Source organism: Bos indicus x Bos taurus, chromosome 3 (assembly GCF_003369695.1).
Source record: "Bos indicus x Bos taurus breed Angus x Brahman F1 hybrid chromosome 3, Bos_hybrid_MaternalHap_v2.0, whole genome shotgun sequence".
NCBI lineage: Eukaryota > Metazoa > Chordata > Mammalia > Artiodactyla > Bovidae > Bos > Bos indicus x Bos taurus.
In genome coordinates, this window is record NC_040078.1 from 97640867 (window position 1) to 97656394 (window position 15528).

Genomic DNA, 15528 nt, shown 5'->3' on the forward strand with positions numbered 1-15528 from the left:
ATGGACTCTACTCTGAAACTTTGAGCGCTTCCCTTATAAGGAGCAGAAGGTTGTGTTTTGTTCTGTGTGCCGTCAGAATCAGACCAGGGACACAGTGGTTGTGTTTAATTTGTTAAAATCATAGGTTTTCTGAGCCAGAAAGAACTTAGCTGAAATCTAACTCTCCCTGCTCAGCTCCCCGAAGCTGAAGCCAGAGACAGAAAGAACATGCATACACACTCCGCTAGTGGCAGGACCTGGGCAGTTTCCCTCCCCACTCCAGCGGCTATGGCTGCCACACCCCGCTGTACCCTGGAGTCACCTAGAGAGCCCCACCCGGACAACATAAATGCACTCTGCAACTTCATAGTTGAGTGACTTTTCAAAAGTGGCTGCACCTCTCCCAACCTGGCTTTTCTACCTGAAATGAAAATAGAGTCCCAGCACCTTCCTTCCAGGGTTGCTGTGAAGATCTGAGAGAGTAAATATAAAGCACTAGCATAAGGCCTGGCGCATTACGGGTGTTCAGTAAATGCGTATTTTTATTTCCCTGAAAGAAAGGTAGTTAGTATTTATGGAGCAGATCTCTTGTAGTTGTGCAGCACTGTCTTTTAAAGGACAGGAAAAGCTTCCCGCTGCCATCCTGTCCGACTAAACAGGTGCTCGCTTGCGTTCTTATCCCTTTCAGGTCCATCTGGGAAGCGGGATTTGGGTTGATGAGGAGAAATGGCACCAGCTGCAAGTCACCCAAGGAGATTCCAAGTACACGAAGAACTTGGCAGTCATGATTTGGGGAACAGATGTTCTGAAGAACAGAAGCGTCACAGGAGTTGCCACAAAAAAAAAGAAAGATGCAGTCCCTAAGCCACCCCTCTCGCCTCACAAACTAAGCATCGTCAGAGGTGAGTCCTGCACTGGAGATGCAGTGACTGAGATCCTGCCCTCAACCCTGGCAGGAATGCACGGGGCATGTTTCAGTTCAACACACCTGCTGAAGCCTCCCCGTGCCAGGCCCTGGCCTGGGCACAGGAACACAGGAGCAGATACGGACCTGGTCCTGGGCAAGCTCACATTAACAAGGCAGATGAGCTGTAGACACACGTGCGGTTCAAGCAGCTCACATGCGAGAGGCATAGAAGGGGGTTCTCAGGAGGGCAGGAGACCCCTAGCTGGAAAATCAGGGAGGGTCCCTGCGAAGTGGGTCACTGAAGCGGGCCTTGACGGGTCCACCAGACCTGGGGACGCAGATGTTTAAAGAGAGGTACTTGGGACAGAGGTGTGGGATTGGGAAAGGAGGCTGCTGTGTAGAGCAAGTGAAAGTCAAGGCTCGGACACCAGCTCCTGGGGGTCCTAGCCTCGTGCCTGGAGCACTTAGTGAGATGAAGACCAGCCAACGATTGCTAGACTGAGCTTCTTTTCTGGGGTTTGGGAGGGTTTGGAGAGACTCCCTGTCTCTTTGCCTGTTTCCCCAAAGGTAGGGCTCTAACCTGGACTCTCATTTTCCTTCCCTCCTGCCTTCCTTTCTCCTCTTTCTTTCCTCTTCCTTCTTTCTCTCTTCTATCTCTCCCACCTATTCTCCATCTGTTTACTAAGCTCTTATTCTTTACCAGACTCTACTGTGTATGGAGGACTTAGAAAGGGCTAAGACACAGTCTCCATCTGCAAGGAGCTCAGAGTCTCATGCCGAAGGTGAACACAGAAAAGCTAGTTACGGTACAGGTAATGCAAATTACAGAGACAGGAAAGTACACGGGAGCAGAGAGAATATAATAATCGTTAATTATTCTGAGCACTTAGGATATTTCAGGTGAAGGCAATGGCACCCCACTCCAGTACTCTTGCCTGGAAAATCCCATGGACGGAGGAGCCTGGTGGGCTGCAGTCCATGGGGTCGCTAAGAGTCAGACACGACTGAGCGACTTCCCTTTCACTTTTCACTTTCATGCATTGGAGAAGGAAATGGCAACCCACTCCAGTGTTCTTGCCTGGAGAATCCCAGGGACAGGCGGAGCCTGGTGGGCTGCCGTCTATGGGGTCGCACAGAGTCGGACACGACTAAAGCTACTTAGCAGCAGCAGCAGCAGGATATTTCAGGTCCATATTAACTCATTTAATCTTCATAACACATAACTCTCCCTTCTGTTGACTGCTAATATTATCCCTGTTTTTGATGTGGAAACTGGACACATAGATGTTAAGTGACTTACCCAGATCACACAGTTTTAGGACTAGAGCCAGGAGTCCTAGCCAGGAGGGCTGACTTCAGAAGCTGTGCTCCTACCCACTAGTCTCTAAGTGTCCAGCTGCCAGGTTTTGATGAAGAAAGTAAGACTCAACCAGTCAGTGTGTGCATTTAGAACAGGCCTTGTACCAGATTGTGGAGCAGGCACAAATATGTCCACAAACAAATCAGATAATTTCAGGTATTGATGAAAGGCTGTGATGTATATCTGAGTGAGACAGTAGCTGTGTTAGCTGGGGTGGGTGGAGAAGACCTGTTCAAAGAGGTGGTTTTGAGCTGGGAACTGGATGTGGAAGAGGCAGTCCTATGTGATTCTGAGGGGGCGTGAAAGAGGCAGAATAAATAACAGGTTCAAAGGCCAACATGCTCAAGGGGTGAAGAAGCCCCAGCCAGCTGCAGAGTCATGAGTGCAGGGAGACTGAGGCCAGGGTGGTGGGCAAGGGACGGTCTTGGGCCATGAAGGCCACGATGAGTAGCTTGACTTACTCTTCTTGCAGGAGAAAGATGATGTGGAGTCTTCAGTGGGAGGGACTGAATGGGAGCCAGTCGAGAGGCTGATGCAGCGGTGCCATAGACTGAGGTCAGAGCAGTGGAGACAGAGAAAAATGGCCAATTGTAGGATATATTTTGGAGGTCCAGATCTCAAGACACAGAGAGATTAGGTGACCAACTGGAAGTCGTGGCTATGAAGTTTCAGAGCCTGGATTGAAACCCACCTGGCTGACTCTGATCTGGGGTTTGTTCTGAAGCTCAGCTGCCTCCCTGGATGGCTGATTCATGGTTAATTGATTTAGGCAGACACTTATTTTTAGACAAGCAGAGGTAACCTGTAGTCTGCCCACTGTCTGAAATGATGGAGCCTAATTTAGGAGGTCATCCTGAGAAAGAGTCCTTCCTGGGGACACAGCCCTGCCTCCCCAAGGGGTGGCCGACCTCTGATTCTGTTACACTTGTTGGAATGTGACTCAGCAGGTCCCTGGTACCTCCCAGTGACCGACTGTCACTGTCACGCCATGGTATAAAGTCATCTGCCACGTGTCTGCCTCAGACGTTAGTGTGACCGTGTCAAACTCACCTCCCCGTCCTCCGTGCCTCATACAGGGCCTGACACACTGTGAGCTCAGTCAGGGAGGGCTGAAAAAACGCCACACTGAGACCTGCAAGCCGTCCCCTGATCGACTCTTCACACGGTTTCTTGTGAACCACTTTCCCCCCAAGTCCAGTGCCCTCAGCTGAAAACTTACCTCTCAGATGGTTAAGAGGGCTGCTTGGCTGATAGTTTGGTCATTGTTACTCCTGAGTTGTGAAAACAAGTTTCCCTTCCTTGCTGAGCTGCACTGTAGGGCTGGCATGACTTCGTGACGGTCATATCATTGAAGTTCACGATCGTTCAGTGCTTGTCAACTTTCAGGCCCCTCCCGCCTGCTCCCAGTGAGAGGCGATGGAAAGCAGAAATTGGAAAGGAATGTCAATAAGCTTGAGGTTGAGCCCCAGCCCTGCCTTGCCCTAACTCTGAGCTGTCCCCAGTTCTGTTTACTCTTGTTTCCGCAAGCCCCGTGCAGCACTCACATGAGGTAGGCGCTTGATGTATCCACCTGTAAGGGCGGATCGTAGCCCTTGCCCCGGCAGCCCAGTGGACCCAGAGACATTTTGTATGTGCTTTGGACCCCATTCACATGATGTTCTTTGTATCTGGTTTGGTCCGCATTACTAAGGGACAATCTAGAAGAAAACACCTTAGCCATATGGCTTGAGGCCATTACAGACTTACTGTCTTCAGCCCCACAGGCCACGCCCTCCAAGTTTCCCTCACTCATCCACTCCTCAATTTTCCAAACCCTCTTTAAAGCTTCTCTACTTTTCCCGTGCAAGTCCACATCTCTTTTTTCAAAAGATGGCCTTGTCTCCTCCTTCATAGAGAAAAGAAAAATAAATCCCACAGCTTCGATCCACCATATCTACAAACTTACCTGGACCGCCCCCCAGCCCCCCCACCCCCGCCCAGTTTTATGCCTCATGTCCAAAAGAAGAGTTTCCTTGTCTTATTTGGGACTGGTCATTCTCTCTTTCTAAATTTCAGCCCACCTACCTTCCTGAGTACGTTATTCCTTCCACTCAGTTGGTTCCTTCCCAGCTTAAATATGCTTTGATCACTCATTTCTTATGGAAGCAAGCAAAACACTCCCAAGGGGCCACCTACATCACCCAGCTGCTGCCATGTCTTCCTTTTCACATCCAGGTTTCCTGAAAGAGTTGTCGACACTCACTGCCCATGTGCACTAGCAATGCCCCTGCCGTCTCGTCTGGCTTCCGCTCCAGCCCTCTGCTTAATCTGTCCTTGCCAAGCTTTCCTCCGGCTCCTCTTCACTCCAGGCAGGCAGGACTCCTCCTCCCCAGCCTGTGTGACCGCTCTTCCTTTACTGAGAAACCCATCCTGCCCCCTCAAGTCTCCTCCTGCCTGTGGCTTCTCGTCCCCATTGTGGGCTCCTCTCCCCCTGCCCTCTCCTCCGTCTCCAGCCTCCTCCCTCTCCCTCTACAAAGCTGCCCTCTGCTGCTCTCACTCCCCTTGGTTCCCATTGCCCCTGGCGTGCACACGGTCCAGAGTTGAAATCCACACTCATCATCTTGGCTGCTGCCTGATGATCCGCCTCCGGTGACCCCTCCGGCCTCGTCTCACACCACACCTCCCAGTTCCCACTGCTCTCTAACCACTGAGGCCCTCTCCCAGTTCATTCCTGTCCCCACTTCCTCTGATCTGCACACTCTGCCTCCATGTCATTCAGAGAGGCCTTGACTTCCGAGTCCACGTCCTTGACTTCCAACTGTCCAAGCTGATGAAGTAGCCTTGCCATCACTCTTTTAACACATCACCCTCCCTAAAGTCTGCAGTGCATTTCTTATTTATTTATTTGCTTGATGACTGTCTTTCTTCCCCACCCCCATGAGAATATGAGCTTTATGAGAACTTGCTCAGGGCCAGTATGTTGTAAGTGCTTAATAATATTTGTTGAATCAGTGACTGATGGCAAATATATATTTGACCTCAGTTTACACTTTGAGATTCCTGATCCATGCATTTGGGTGCCACTGGTCACCTCCTCCCAGATGTCCACATGACACCTGCACATCTACACCCCTCACTGCTCGCCTCTTCCTTCACCCCAGAGCCTCTGCCCTGTGTGTTCACAGTCATGATGAAGGACACACCACCACCTGCCAGGAACCCAGGGATGCCTCATTCCGCAGTCCTTGTTCAGCTCACTCCCCATCAGTTCTGCCCCTAAATACCTTTTAAACCATCTACTTCTCTCCATACCCATTGCCGCTTTCTTTTCTCCCCTGCCTTACCCCAGCTGCTTTATATTTAATCAGAGTGATCATTCTAAAACCAAGTATGATCCTGTTACCACCACCCTGACACCTGGTGCCCATTATTAAAGGGTAAACTTCTTATATATGCTCAGTCTTTGAGACTCCATGGACTGTAGCCCACCAGGCTCTTCTGTCCATGGAATTTTCTAGGCAACAATACTGGAGCAAGTTGCCATTTCCTACTCAGGGCGTCTTCCCAATCCAGGAACTCTTGCTTGGAGAATCCCATGGGTGGAGGAGGCTGGTGGGCTGTAGTCCATGGGGTCGCGAAGAGTCCGACACGACTGAGCGACTTCACTTTCACTTTTCACTTTCACTTTTCACTTTCATGCATTGGAGAAGGAAATGGCAACCCACTCCAGTGTTCTTGCCTGGAGAATCCCAGGGACGGGGGAGCCTGGTGGGCTGCTGTCTATGGGGTCGCACAGAGTCGGACATGACTGAAGCAACTTAGCAGCAGCGGCAGAGTCACCTAGGAAGCTTTTTAACGTGTCATAAAAGCACCTTCATAATCTGGCCCCTGGCCTGGAGCTCCAGCTTATTTTTTTTAGCATATTCCCTTGAACTGTTAAGGTCTTACTATAATGAGCCTCTGTGTTCCAACAAGCCTTGTCCTCTCTCACGTTAGGGAATTTGCAGATGCTATGTCTGGCACCAGAAGCGTAGGTCAGACTGCCCACCTAACCCCTGTGCTGCTTTGCCCAGCCAGCTGTTACTCACTGCCCAAGGGTGCTTAGGAGAACCTTCCTGCAGGAAGCCTTCCCTGACCTCTCAGGGTAGGGGACACTTCTGTTGTGAGTCCTAGGGCACCCTGTGCCTGCCTCTGTCCTCTTCTGTCTGTATCTTTGCCTCCTAGGTACCTGGTCAAATAACCCTTTAGAGCCCATAATACTTGCCATACCAGGGAATAAGAGGGAAATTGACTTACCCAAGGCCATACATCTGGTTCGACCAGAGCTGAGCTGAAGTGCGCTTTCAGGCTTCCCTGGGTCTCCAGGGGTTTCTTGTCTTACTGAAGTACAATTCAGTTTGTTGGTTGTTGTTGTTGTTGTTTTAGCTACAGCCCAGCAGGCTTAAAGTCTGTCTCCCATCGCAGCATGCACGCACCGTTTTTAGCCTAATTATTTAAGGTTGCCTTTGACTGGTTCTTCCCATGCAGGCTGTCTTCTGGACTGAGATTGTTTGTTCTGTAAGACTTTACCGCATTTACGCACATTGGACATGTCAAAATGACAAAAGCCTTGGTGCTCACAGGGTTGGTGAGGATTTTTTCTTCTCTTTGGTTTGAAAGTCGCTCTTCACCAGGTAGCCGGGGAATGGGGTGAACACGGACATCACTTTAGAAAGGTGAGAGCAGAAGGGCTGGAGGGGTGTCTCACTGTAATGACAGGCTCCAGAATGACAGTTAAACCCTTATTAAGGTCAAGTGACCTTTTGCAGACTGTCTGAGTTTTCAAATGAGCCACAGCATTGAGTTCTGGTTAATTTTTATAACTTTTTTAATAGGACACATTAACGCTGTTATACACTTTGTTAATTAAGCAATAATCTCAAATGCTCCCTCACAGAGGGAGACATTCCCGGCAACTGCAGGTGATTAATATCTGGAGCCTAATGAAAGCCTTTTAATCAACCTCGGGGGCCATTCAGTGCTCTTACCCCCAGGAAACGAGAGTGATTGGTATTCTGTGGAGGCCGCTGAAAACCTTCCTCCATCTGCCTCTTCTCTGACTCATGCAGGGGCCTCTTGGGGCCAGCACACCCACTCCCCTGCCCCCTCCTCTCTCCTTTTCCTCTTCACCTACCCTGTTACCTTCCAGAGAACTAGAGCCCTGGAGCTGGAAGAATCTCCTTAGATGATCGGATTTGACCTGCTTTCAGACCGTGAGACTGAGACCCAGAGAGTTTCCCACTCAAGGTGGCCCAGCAACTAGGTTTAGAGCCAGATTCGAGCCCCTGAACTTAGAGACAGTCCTCTGCGCAGGACACACCCCTCATTTGGTTCAGGTTCCAGCAACATCACTGCAATTGTCTGCCTTACCCTGGCCCAGGGCTGGAGAGGGCACCCCCAGGGGGTTCTAGTCTGTAGGAGAGACAGTGTGGTCACAATTTTATTAGACTGCGGTCAGGGATTTGATAGGGAACAAGCCAGATGTGTCAGGGAGCACCAAGAATGCAGGCAGAGTGGGGTCTCTGGCTCAACCTGGGAGATTCCAAGATGAATGAATCTAGAAAAATGAGCAGGGTTTAGTCAGGTGAAGGATGAGGCCAAGGTAATTGGGAAGGAGATGAGCAAAGACTGATTTGTGGGCCAGCCTGGAGCGGGGCGGGAAATGGAGTCAGCAGAGGTAGGACTGGTGAGACAAGGCTACCTGCCTTCTCGTCTCAGTCCCCGTGGAAGGGCCAGCACGAGACAAAGTGCAGGTTGGTCAGGAAGCAGTGAAGGTCAGCTGAAAGCTTCTAAACCCTTCTCCATAGGGAGGAGACGTGCTTCAGAGAAAGAAGGCCTGTAGCACACACACCCGCAGCCTGAGTGGCAGCAGGAGGCAGGCTGGCTGTGTCCCCAGGGAAGGGCTCAGTGCAGAGACCGCAGGGGATCGTGCCCACACTTACCTGCTCTCCAGGCTTCGGTCTTGTCTCACGTGGGTGGAGGAGTTAGCACAAGTTAGTCTCCGTGGTTTCTGCTGGTGTTGACGCTCTGCACCACTGACTGGATTGCCTGCTGTGCACTGGCCTGGTAGACAAGACTTTGTGTGTGTGCATGCGTGTGTGCCCAGGCCTGTCTGACTCTTTGTAACCCCATGGACTGTAGCCCACCAGGCTCCTCTGTCCATGGAATTTTCTAAGCAAGAATATTGGAGTGGGTTGCCATCTCCTCCTCCAGGGAAGACTTTGCTCATCCTGCATAGCAGTTCCTCGAGACTGGGTTGCCATTCCTGTTTTATAGACAAGGAGGATCAGGTACAACAAAGTTAAAAATCTTGCTCAGGACTACATACCCAGTGGTTCATTCCCACTCACAGCCGTAGTCCCCTTATGTGCAGAATTATCATGTCCCCTCGGGTTTCCTTAGAAAAACATTCATGCCTCCTTTTATTCATTTAACAAGCATTTACTTCCTCTTGCCCCTGTGCCAAGCACTGTGCTAGGCCCTGGGAGCAAACAACGGCATATACATAAAATAACTAGGACAACCCCATACAGGTATAGTGTTCCTTACAGTGTGACAAAATCTTGCGAATTGCAAAATGTTTGTATCACATCCTTCATGGCAGCCTTAAAAAAGATCACATGTGGTTTCTTATCCTTGTTGAGTAGGTGAGGAATCTAGGGCAATGATTTGCCTCAGGTCCCCGGGCTAGGAAGTAGGCCACCATCAGGTTCCAGTCAGGTCCCGTCTGGGGCTCACTCTCTGCCTCATCTCGGCAAATGGCCGAGTCAGTGCAAGTGGCCGTCCTCAGCCTCATTAGTGATCACCTCCCTGAGGTACCACTTCACACCCACCAGGTGGCCTAAACCTTAACGATCAGTTAAGATGTATGCATACTGAACTTTGAGGGCTTCCTGGTGGTTCAGTGGCAACCCACTCCAGTATTCTTGCCGGGAAAATTCTATGAACAGAGGAACCTGGTGGGCTACAGCCCATGGGGTGACATGGGCTGTGTGTGTGTGTCTGTGCACACTCAGTCATGTCCGACTTTGTGACCCCATGGGCTGTAGTCCACCAGGCTCCTCTATTCATAGAATTTTCCCGGCAAGAATACTGAAGTGGGTTGCCATTTCCTAGTCCAGGGGGACTTCCCAGTCCAGGGATGGAACCCACGTCTCTTGCGTCAGCAGGTTGATTCTTTACCAGCTGAGCCGCTGAGCCACCAGGAAGCCTTCAGAATTCAGTATGCGTACACTGTAACAGTGGGCAGGTCCAGCCAAGGCCCGTACTGGGCATTTCCTGTCCGTCTGCCCCAGGACACACAGCCTAAGTGCCTGTAATTGCAGAACACAGCAAACAATCCAAGTATTCACTGACAGTAAAGTGGGTCAGTCAGTGGTGGATTAGTCGGACAATAGAACACTACTCATCAGTGAAAAGAAATGACCTGCAGCTGCACTCACACTTCAGCATGGGTAGCTCTCAACACTGAGTGGAAAAAAAGAAAGTCAGATGGATATACAGAGTAGGGAGACACTTGTAAAACGTTCAAAACAGGGGAAGAGTAGATGATACGTTATTTAAAGATGTGTCAGTCACTCAGTCATGTCCGACTCTGTGACCCCATGGACTGCAGCACACCAGGCTTCCCTGTCCATCACCAACTCCCAGAGCTTACTCAAACTCATGTCCATCAAGTCGGTGATGCCGTCCAACCATCTCATCCTCTGTCGTCCCCTTCTCCTCCTGACTTCAATCTTTCCCAGCATCAGTGTCTTTTTCAATGAATCAGTTCTTCGCATCTGGTGGCCAAAGTATTGGAGTTTCAGCTTCAGCATCAGTCCTTCCAATGAATATTCAGGACTGATTTCCTTTAGGATGGACTTGTTTGATCTCCTTGCAGTTCAAGGGACTCTCAAGAGTCTTCTCCAACACTACAGTTCAAAAGCATCAATTCTTCTGTGTTCAGCTTTCTTTATAGTCCAACTCTCACATCCATACATGACTACTGGAGAAACCATAGCTTTGACTAGACAGACCTTTGTTGGCAAAGTAATGTCTCTGCTTTTTAATATGCTATCTAAGTTTGTCATAGCTTTTCTTCCAAGGAGCAAGTGTCTTTTAATTTCATGGCTGCAGTCACCATCTGCATAAAGATGTGTGCGTATGTGTTAACATGAAAAAGAAATTCAGGAGAGCAGTTACCTCTGGTGAGGACAAGGAGAGGGTAGGATGGGGGAGGAGTGTCTGGGAGCTTCAGAGGGACCCCATTAACCAGGGGAGTGGGCACATAGGCATTGTATCTTTATTTTTAAAGTATAAATTTACAGTGTAGATCTCTTTTTCTCAGTACATTTTGTGTTGAAAATTTTAAAAGGCAGCTGTGCCAGTTATGTGAATTGGTACTTTGGAAGTATGTCAGGAGGCACATTTTCCTTTCTCTCCCGTAAAGATATGTACTTGAATGCACCATTAATCCTTGGCCTTCTTGTTTCTTTTCCCTGTCTAGAGTGTTTGTATGACAGAATAGCACAAGAAACTGTGGATGAAACTGAAATTGCACAGAGACTCTCCAAAGTCAACAAGTACATCTGTGAAAAAATCATGGATATCAATAAATCCTGTAAAAATGAAGAACGAAGGGAAGCAAAATACAATTTGCAATAAACTTTGGATTTTTCATAAAGCCTTCTCGTTTTCCTTGCTTGGCGTGTGATTTGCGGGCGATGGTGTTGTCCAGATCAGACCCCACCATGCATGGTGGTGTGCGGGCCAGGAGCCAGTAGGGTTCTGGGGTCAGCCGGCCTGTTCTGAACTTGGACTTCTCACTCCAAAGACCGCAGATGGATTTGCTGAGATTCAGGCAGCAACCTGGCACCAGAGTTGTTCCGGGGATGGTGAAAATCCTGTCCTTTTGGAAGGAGATGAAGTGACTCTGAGTTGCCTATCACTCGGCCAAGAATTTGAGCTGATATTTTTACCATTCAAGGACTTCTATCTTTGTTCCTCTATTTTGTTCTATAATAAAGCTTCATTAATTCTTTGCTGTAGACAATCTTTATCCTCATTTATTTAAGGATGGATATTAAGTGTACAATGGACATGACCAGTGTCCTTTGAGGGGCAGAACATTCAGGCTGAAGGAAAGAAAATTCATAATGGATGTAACTTCTGTCTGCAGATCTGAAGGGCTGTCTTGAAGCAGATTACTTTCTCTTACCTCAGAGGACAGATCTAGGTCCAGTCACCTCTCCCTCAATGTGATCTGAGACTCAGCTCCCCTGATAATTTGAGTCAATCTGTAAAAGAGTGTGAGGGGATGGTAATTTAGATGTGGTTCAGGGTCACCTTCAGGAAGTTGGAGGCAACATCACCTGGTGTCACTTCATTTATCCTATCTTGTATCTCAAGTGATCTTTCAAGTTGCGTAATTTGTATCTCATTCAGTACCTGCATCTCTAAAGTGCCTGGTGCACAATCAAGCAAACCACATTTGATCTTCCTGTTGATTGACACTTCCTTTCTGTAATGCCTGTGCCTATGAAGTCAGCATCGGGCTTCCCTGGTGGCTCAGCCGGTAAAGAATCCACCTGCAATGTGGGAAACCTGGGTTCCATCCCTGGGTTGGGAGGATCCCCTGGAGAAGCGAACGGCTACCCACTTGACTATTTTGGCCTGGAGAGTTCCGTGGAATGTATATAATCCATGGGGTTGCAAAGAGTCAGGCACAGCTGAGCAACACACACACACATACACACACACATATATATACACATGCACACATATATATGTGTGTGTGTGTGTGCTGCTCAATAAATATTGGCAGTCATTTCTGGTTATTGGCTTTTAGACATTGGTTGGAAAACTTTGGCGTCTGGTTTCTCTAATGCTTTATCTACTAAACCATTAGGTCATTGGTGGTCTGTAATCAAAGGCTCAGGGTCACTAGGGTGAATAGTGGATGTGGCTACCTTTATGAGAAGTTTTATTTTAGTACATAAAATAATTCTCTCTAACATGAAATATTATATGCTTGCTAATAGGTTGTATAAGTGTGAATTTCCTTTTATGGTGTTTTCCCAGCTCTCCACAGACTAGCAATGTGATCTTGAACCATGCACTTAACTTCTCAAAGTCCTTGCCAGTACAATGAGGAAAATAATGCATACCACACAGGCTCTGTGAATAATTAAATAATAATAACAACAATAACAGATACTTAATATGTGCCAGGACTTTTCTAAGTGTCTAGCATAAGTTAATTGATTAAGTAAGCAGAGTTTGTGACACTTAATAGAATTCAGTAAATTATTCTTATTAAGATGTATTCATTTAAATGGCGGGGGCAGCTTGGGCATTAGTAATGTGGAATGCATGAGAGGCTTGGGAAAAGCATACATCATATTTGAGCTTATCCCCTTTGCTCCCTAAGCATGACAAACACTGAAAGCCTCCATGCATTTCCCTACAAAGACCAATATGATATGATACCTGCTGAAAGGTACTTTTAGGTTGACAGTGTGGCAAGAGTCATGGAAATATATGTTTAAAATGCTATGACGTGGAAGTGCTTTAGGTAATGTACAGCTTATACATCAGAGACAGAGCAGGGTTGTGAGAGACTGTGGGGTCTGAGTTCACGTCGTGACTTTACCACTCTTCAGAAGGTCACTTGACCCTTCTGGAGCTCATTTCTTCTAAAGTGGAGGTAATGATTCCTAACTCAGCACTGTTGTGGAAAGTAATCTGGGTAATATCTGGAAAAGGAGCTGGCTAATATCTGGGAAATGAGTCTCAAAGAGCCATGCAGATGTTATTGATCCTTAGCTTGTAAGGCAGAATAAAATCAGACATGGATGTGACAAGAAAGGACTTAAGAGCTGTTTCTGATGGGGAATCTGGATGGGTGGGGCAGGTGTTTTTATACCCTAGTTAGACTGAGACTTTTTGAGCACCTATTGTACACCTGATGCACTGTGACTCTTATATGAAGGCAGGGCCACTGTTCTTATATTCATACAAAAGAGGAAATAGACTCAGAAAAGGTTAAATAACTTTTTGGCCAGGGTCTCAGACTTGTCAGTGGTGGAGCTGAGTCAGAATCCAGATCTAGGCAAAATCTGCCCTTTGATTGCCACTGAAAGCTGAGTGGAATATTATGGTCTGGGCTGAGAATCTAGCCATGTAATCTCAGAGCATGTTTAGGAGAGTCCCAACATTAGTAACCAATCAATGGAAATTGGTCTCATTAATTCAAGCCATTTGGAGAGATGGGAAATGACAGTACCATTCATGGGGATCTACAGTTTCATTACATTCAAATACATACACAAAACTCAAGTTCATTTCATGTAGCAGGGAATTTCCCAAACTTGCCCAATCTTAAGAATTTGCTGAGGTACTTAAAATACAGATTCCTGGGCTTTGGTTTAGAGAGCTGGATTCAGTAGATCTGGGATAGAGCTGGAAACATGTATTTTAACAGTACTGCCAATATCTGCCCCCGTGGCTCAATGGTAAACAATCCACCTGCCAATGCAGAAGATACGGGTTCTATCCCTGGGTTGGCAAGATTCCCTGGGTAGGAAATGGCAACCCACTCCAGTATTCTTGCCTGGGAAATCCCATGGACAGAGGAGCTTAGCTGGCTACAGTCCAGGGGGTCGCAAAGAGTTGGTTATGACTGAATATGCACACCACACACCAGGCCAGTTTTGAATAACACCAGTCTAGTAGGCTCATTAGAAGTCCTGCTTTAATAAAGGAGCAAGAATGTTTCCTAAGTAAAAAGACATGCGCCTTCTAAAGTGCCTGGCAATATTTGAAACTGAGAATAAATTTCCTCTTAAATAGCTGAGGATCTGCCCACAAGCTTTGTCCAAAGTTACACTTCCATGCTCACCAAATGCTGTGGACATGATGCAGAAGGTGACTTTCAGTGTAGGCGTCAATGATTTCCCATTGCTTTTACACTTAGATTGTTCCTTTTGCCTCCTGTGACAGGCCAGTGAGCGTGCAGGACAGAACAGTCAATCCTGAGTTGGCAGAGCCTGAATTGATGAGGTTTGGATCCTGTCTTCAGAAGTCCCAGCCATGAGTTCTCTGTTGCCAAACCAAACAGAAAGATGTGGCTTATTTTTACTTTCTAGATGAGGTAAATAACAGTATTAGTGACTGTTCTGTGCCCATGGGTTTCTTAGATGCATTTCTAAATTATGACTTTTTTTGGAAATTATGAAGAAATGAAAACCACTTTATAGAAATCTTTGGGAAAATAGGGGAAACATTCCAAATTGCACAGATGCAAGCATTGTGATGTATTTCTTCTAGTCCTTCGTTCAAGAGCATAAATGTGTATTTTACATACCTATGGTCATAGCGTATGATCAAGTTTATATCCTTCCCTTTCTGTTTAACATATTTCCCTGCTGCTCCATGAAATGTATAGGCATCAGTTCGGACATCCACCCAGTGAATGGACATCAAGCTACAGTTGGGTCAGCCACCTGGCCGGCTGTGGGGCCAACCCACAGGGCTGCCAGTCCACAGAAGGCCTCTCTGCATACTTGGGTCCAGTGCAGTGATGGAATGAGCTTGAGTTTAGAAGTTCAATGCATCTGAGATCAGGTCCCAACTCTAACACCTGGAACCTCACTTGAGGCGAGTTCCTGCAGCTTTCTGAACGCTGGCTTCATCTGTAAACTGGAGAAAGTAGTGCCTAGTTTGGGGGTTGTTAGGAGGACTGAGGATGTAATTAAGGTACCCTAACGAGAGTGGATGAATGGCCACCAGTGTTAATGTTGGTTTTCCTCTCCTCACACTCCTTCAGGCCTCACCTGTGTGTGTGCCTATCCTGTCTCTGACCTGCTCTGACCTTTTACATGGTGACCTTGGCTTTCAAACCTGCCTTTGGCCCTCCAGACATCCTGTGCTCATCCCACAGTGCTCAGTACTCATGGGCTTTTCCCTTTGCTGGGCAACTAGGCTCACAGTCCACCTTCCAGCTTTATTCACCCACCTCAGCCTCCACGCTACCACTAGCCAGCCCATTGCCCTTCCTTGAATTTTTAGGTTGTTTATAAATAAAATGTCTATGAAGATTTTTGTGTGCCTAGATTTCCCCTTTATATTTTCTGTCATTTTCTTGGGTTCATTTTACCTGGGTCAACAGGAGTAGCAAATTTATCATTCTTGATACATATAATGCATGTGACTATGTTTTAAATTATTTTTCCAACCTAACAGTGAAAATCAGTACCTCATTCTAATTCCTTTGGTTATTTCC

The 15528-nt window shown here is 47.5% G+C and overlaps 2 protein-coding genes and 1 long non-coding RNA gene across 9 annotated transcripts in view; 2 read left to right on the forward strand and 1 right to left on the reverse strand.

The window, feature by feature from the left end:
- Positions 1–6778, reverse strand: part of LOC113889913 — a 37288-nt gene extending 30510 nt beyond the window's left edge. For both annotated transcript variants that reach the window (XR_003510375.1, XR_003510376.1), the window contains exons 1-2: positions 6522–6778; positions 3466–3643 (exon numbers count right to left, since the gene is read on the reverse strand). This is a non-coding gene — a long non-coding RNA (uncharacterized LOC113889913). The remainder of the gene's footprint in view (positions 1–3465; positions 3644–6521) is intronic.
- The window catches only part of BEND5 (BEN domain containing 5), a 49950-nt gene extending 38657 nt beyond the window's left edge, over positions 1–11293 (forward strand). For all 4 annotated transcript variants that reach the window (XM_027537320.1, XM_027537322.1, XM_027537323.1 and 1 more), the window contains 2 exons: positions 668–881; positions 10753–11293. In XM_027537320.1, the coding sequence (XP_027393121.1) occupies positions 668–881; positions 10753–10910 (372 nt within the window). In that variant the 3' untranslated portion in view covers positions 10911–11293. The remainder of the gene's footprint in view (positions 1–667; positions 882–10752) is intronic.
- The window catches only part of AGBL4 (ATP/GTP binding protein like 4), a 1469133-nt gene that overhangs the window by 1242106 nt on the left and 211499 nt on the right, over positions 1–15528 (forward strand). The gene's annotated exons all lie outside the window — the stretch shown is intronic.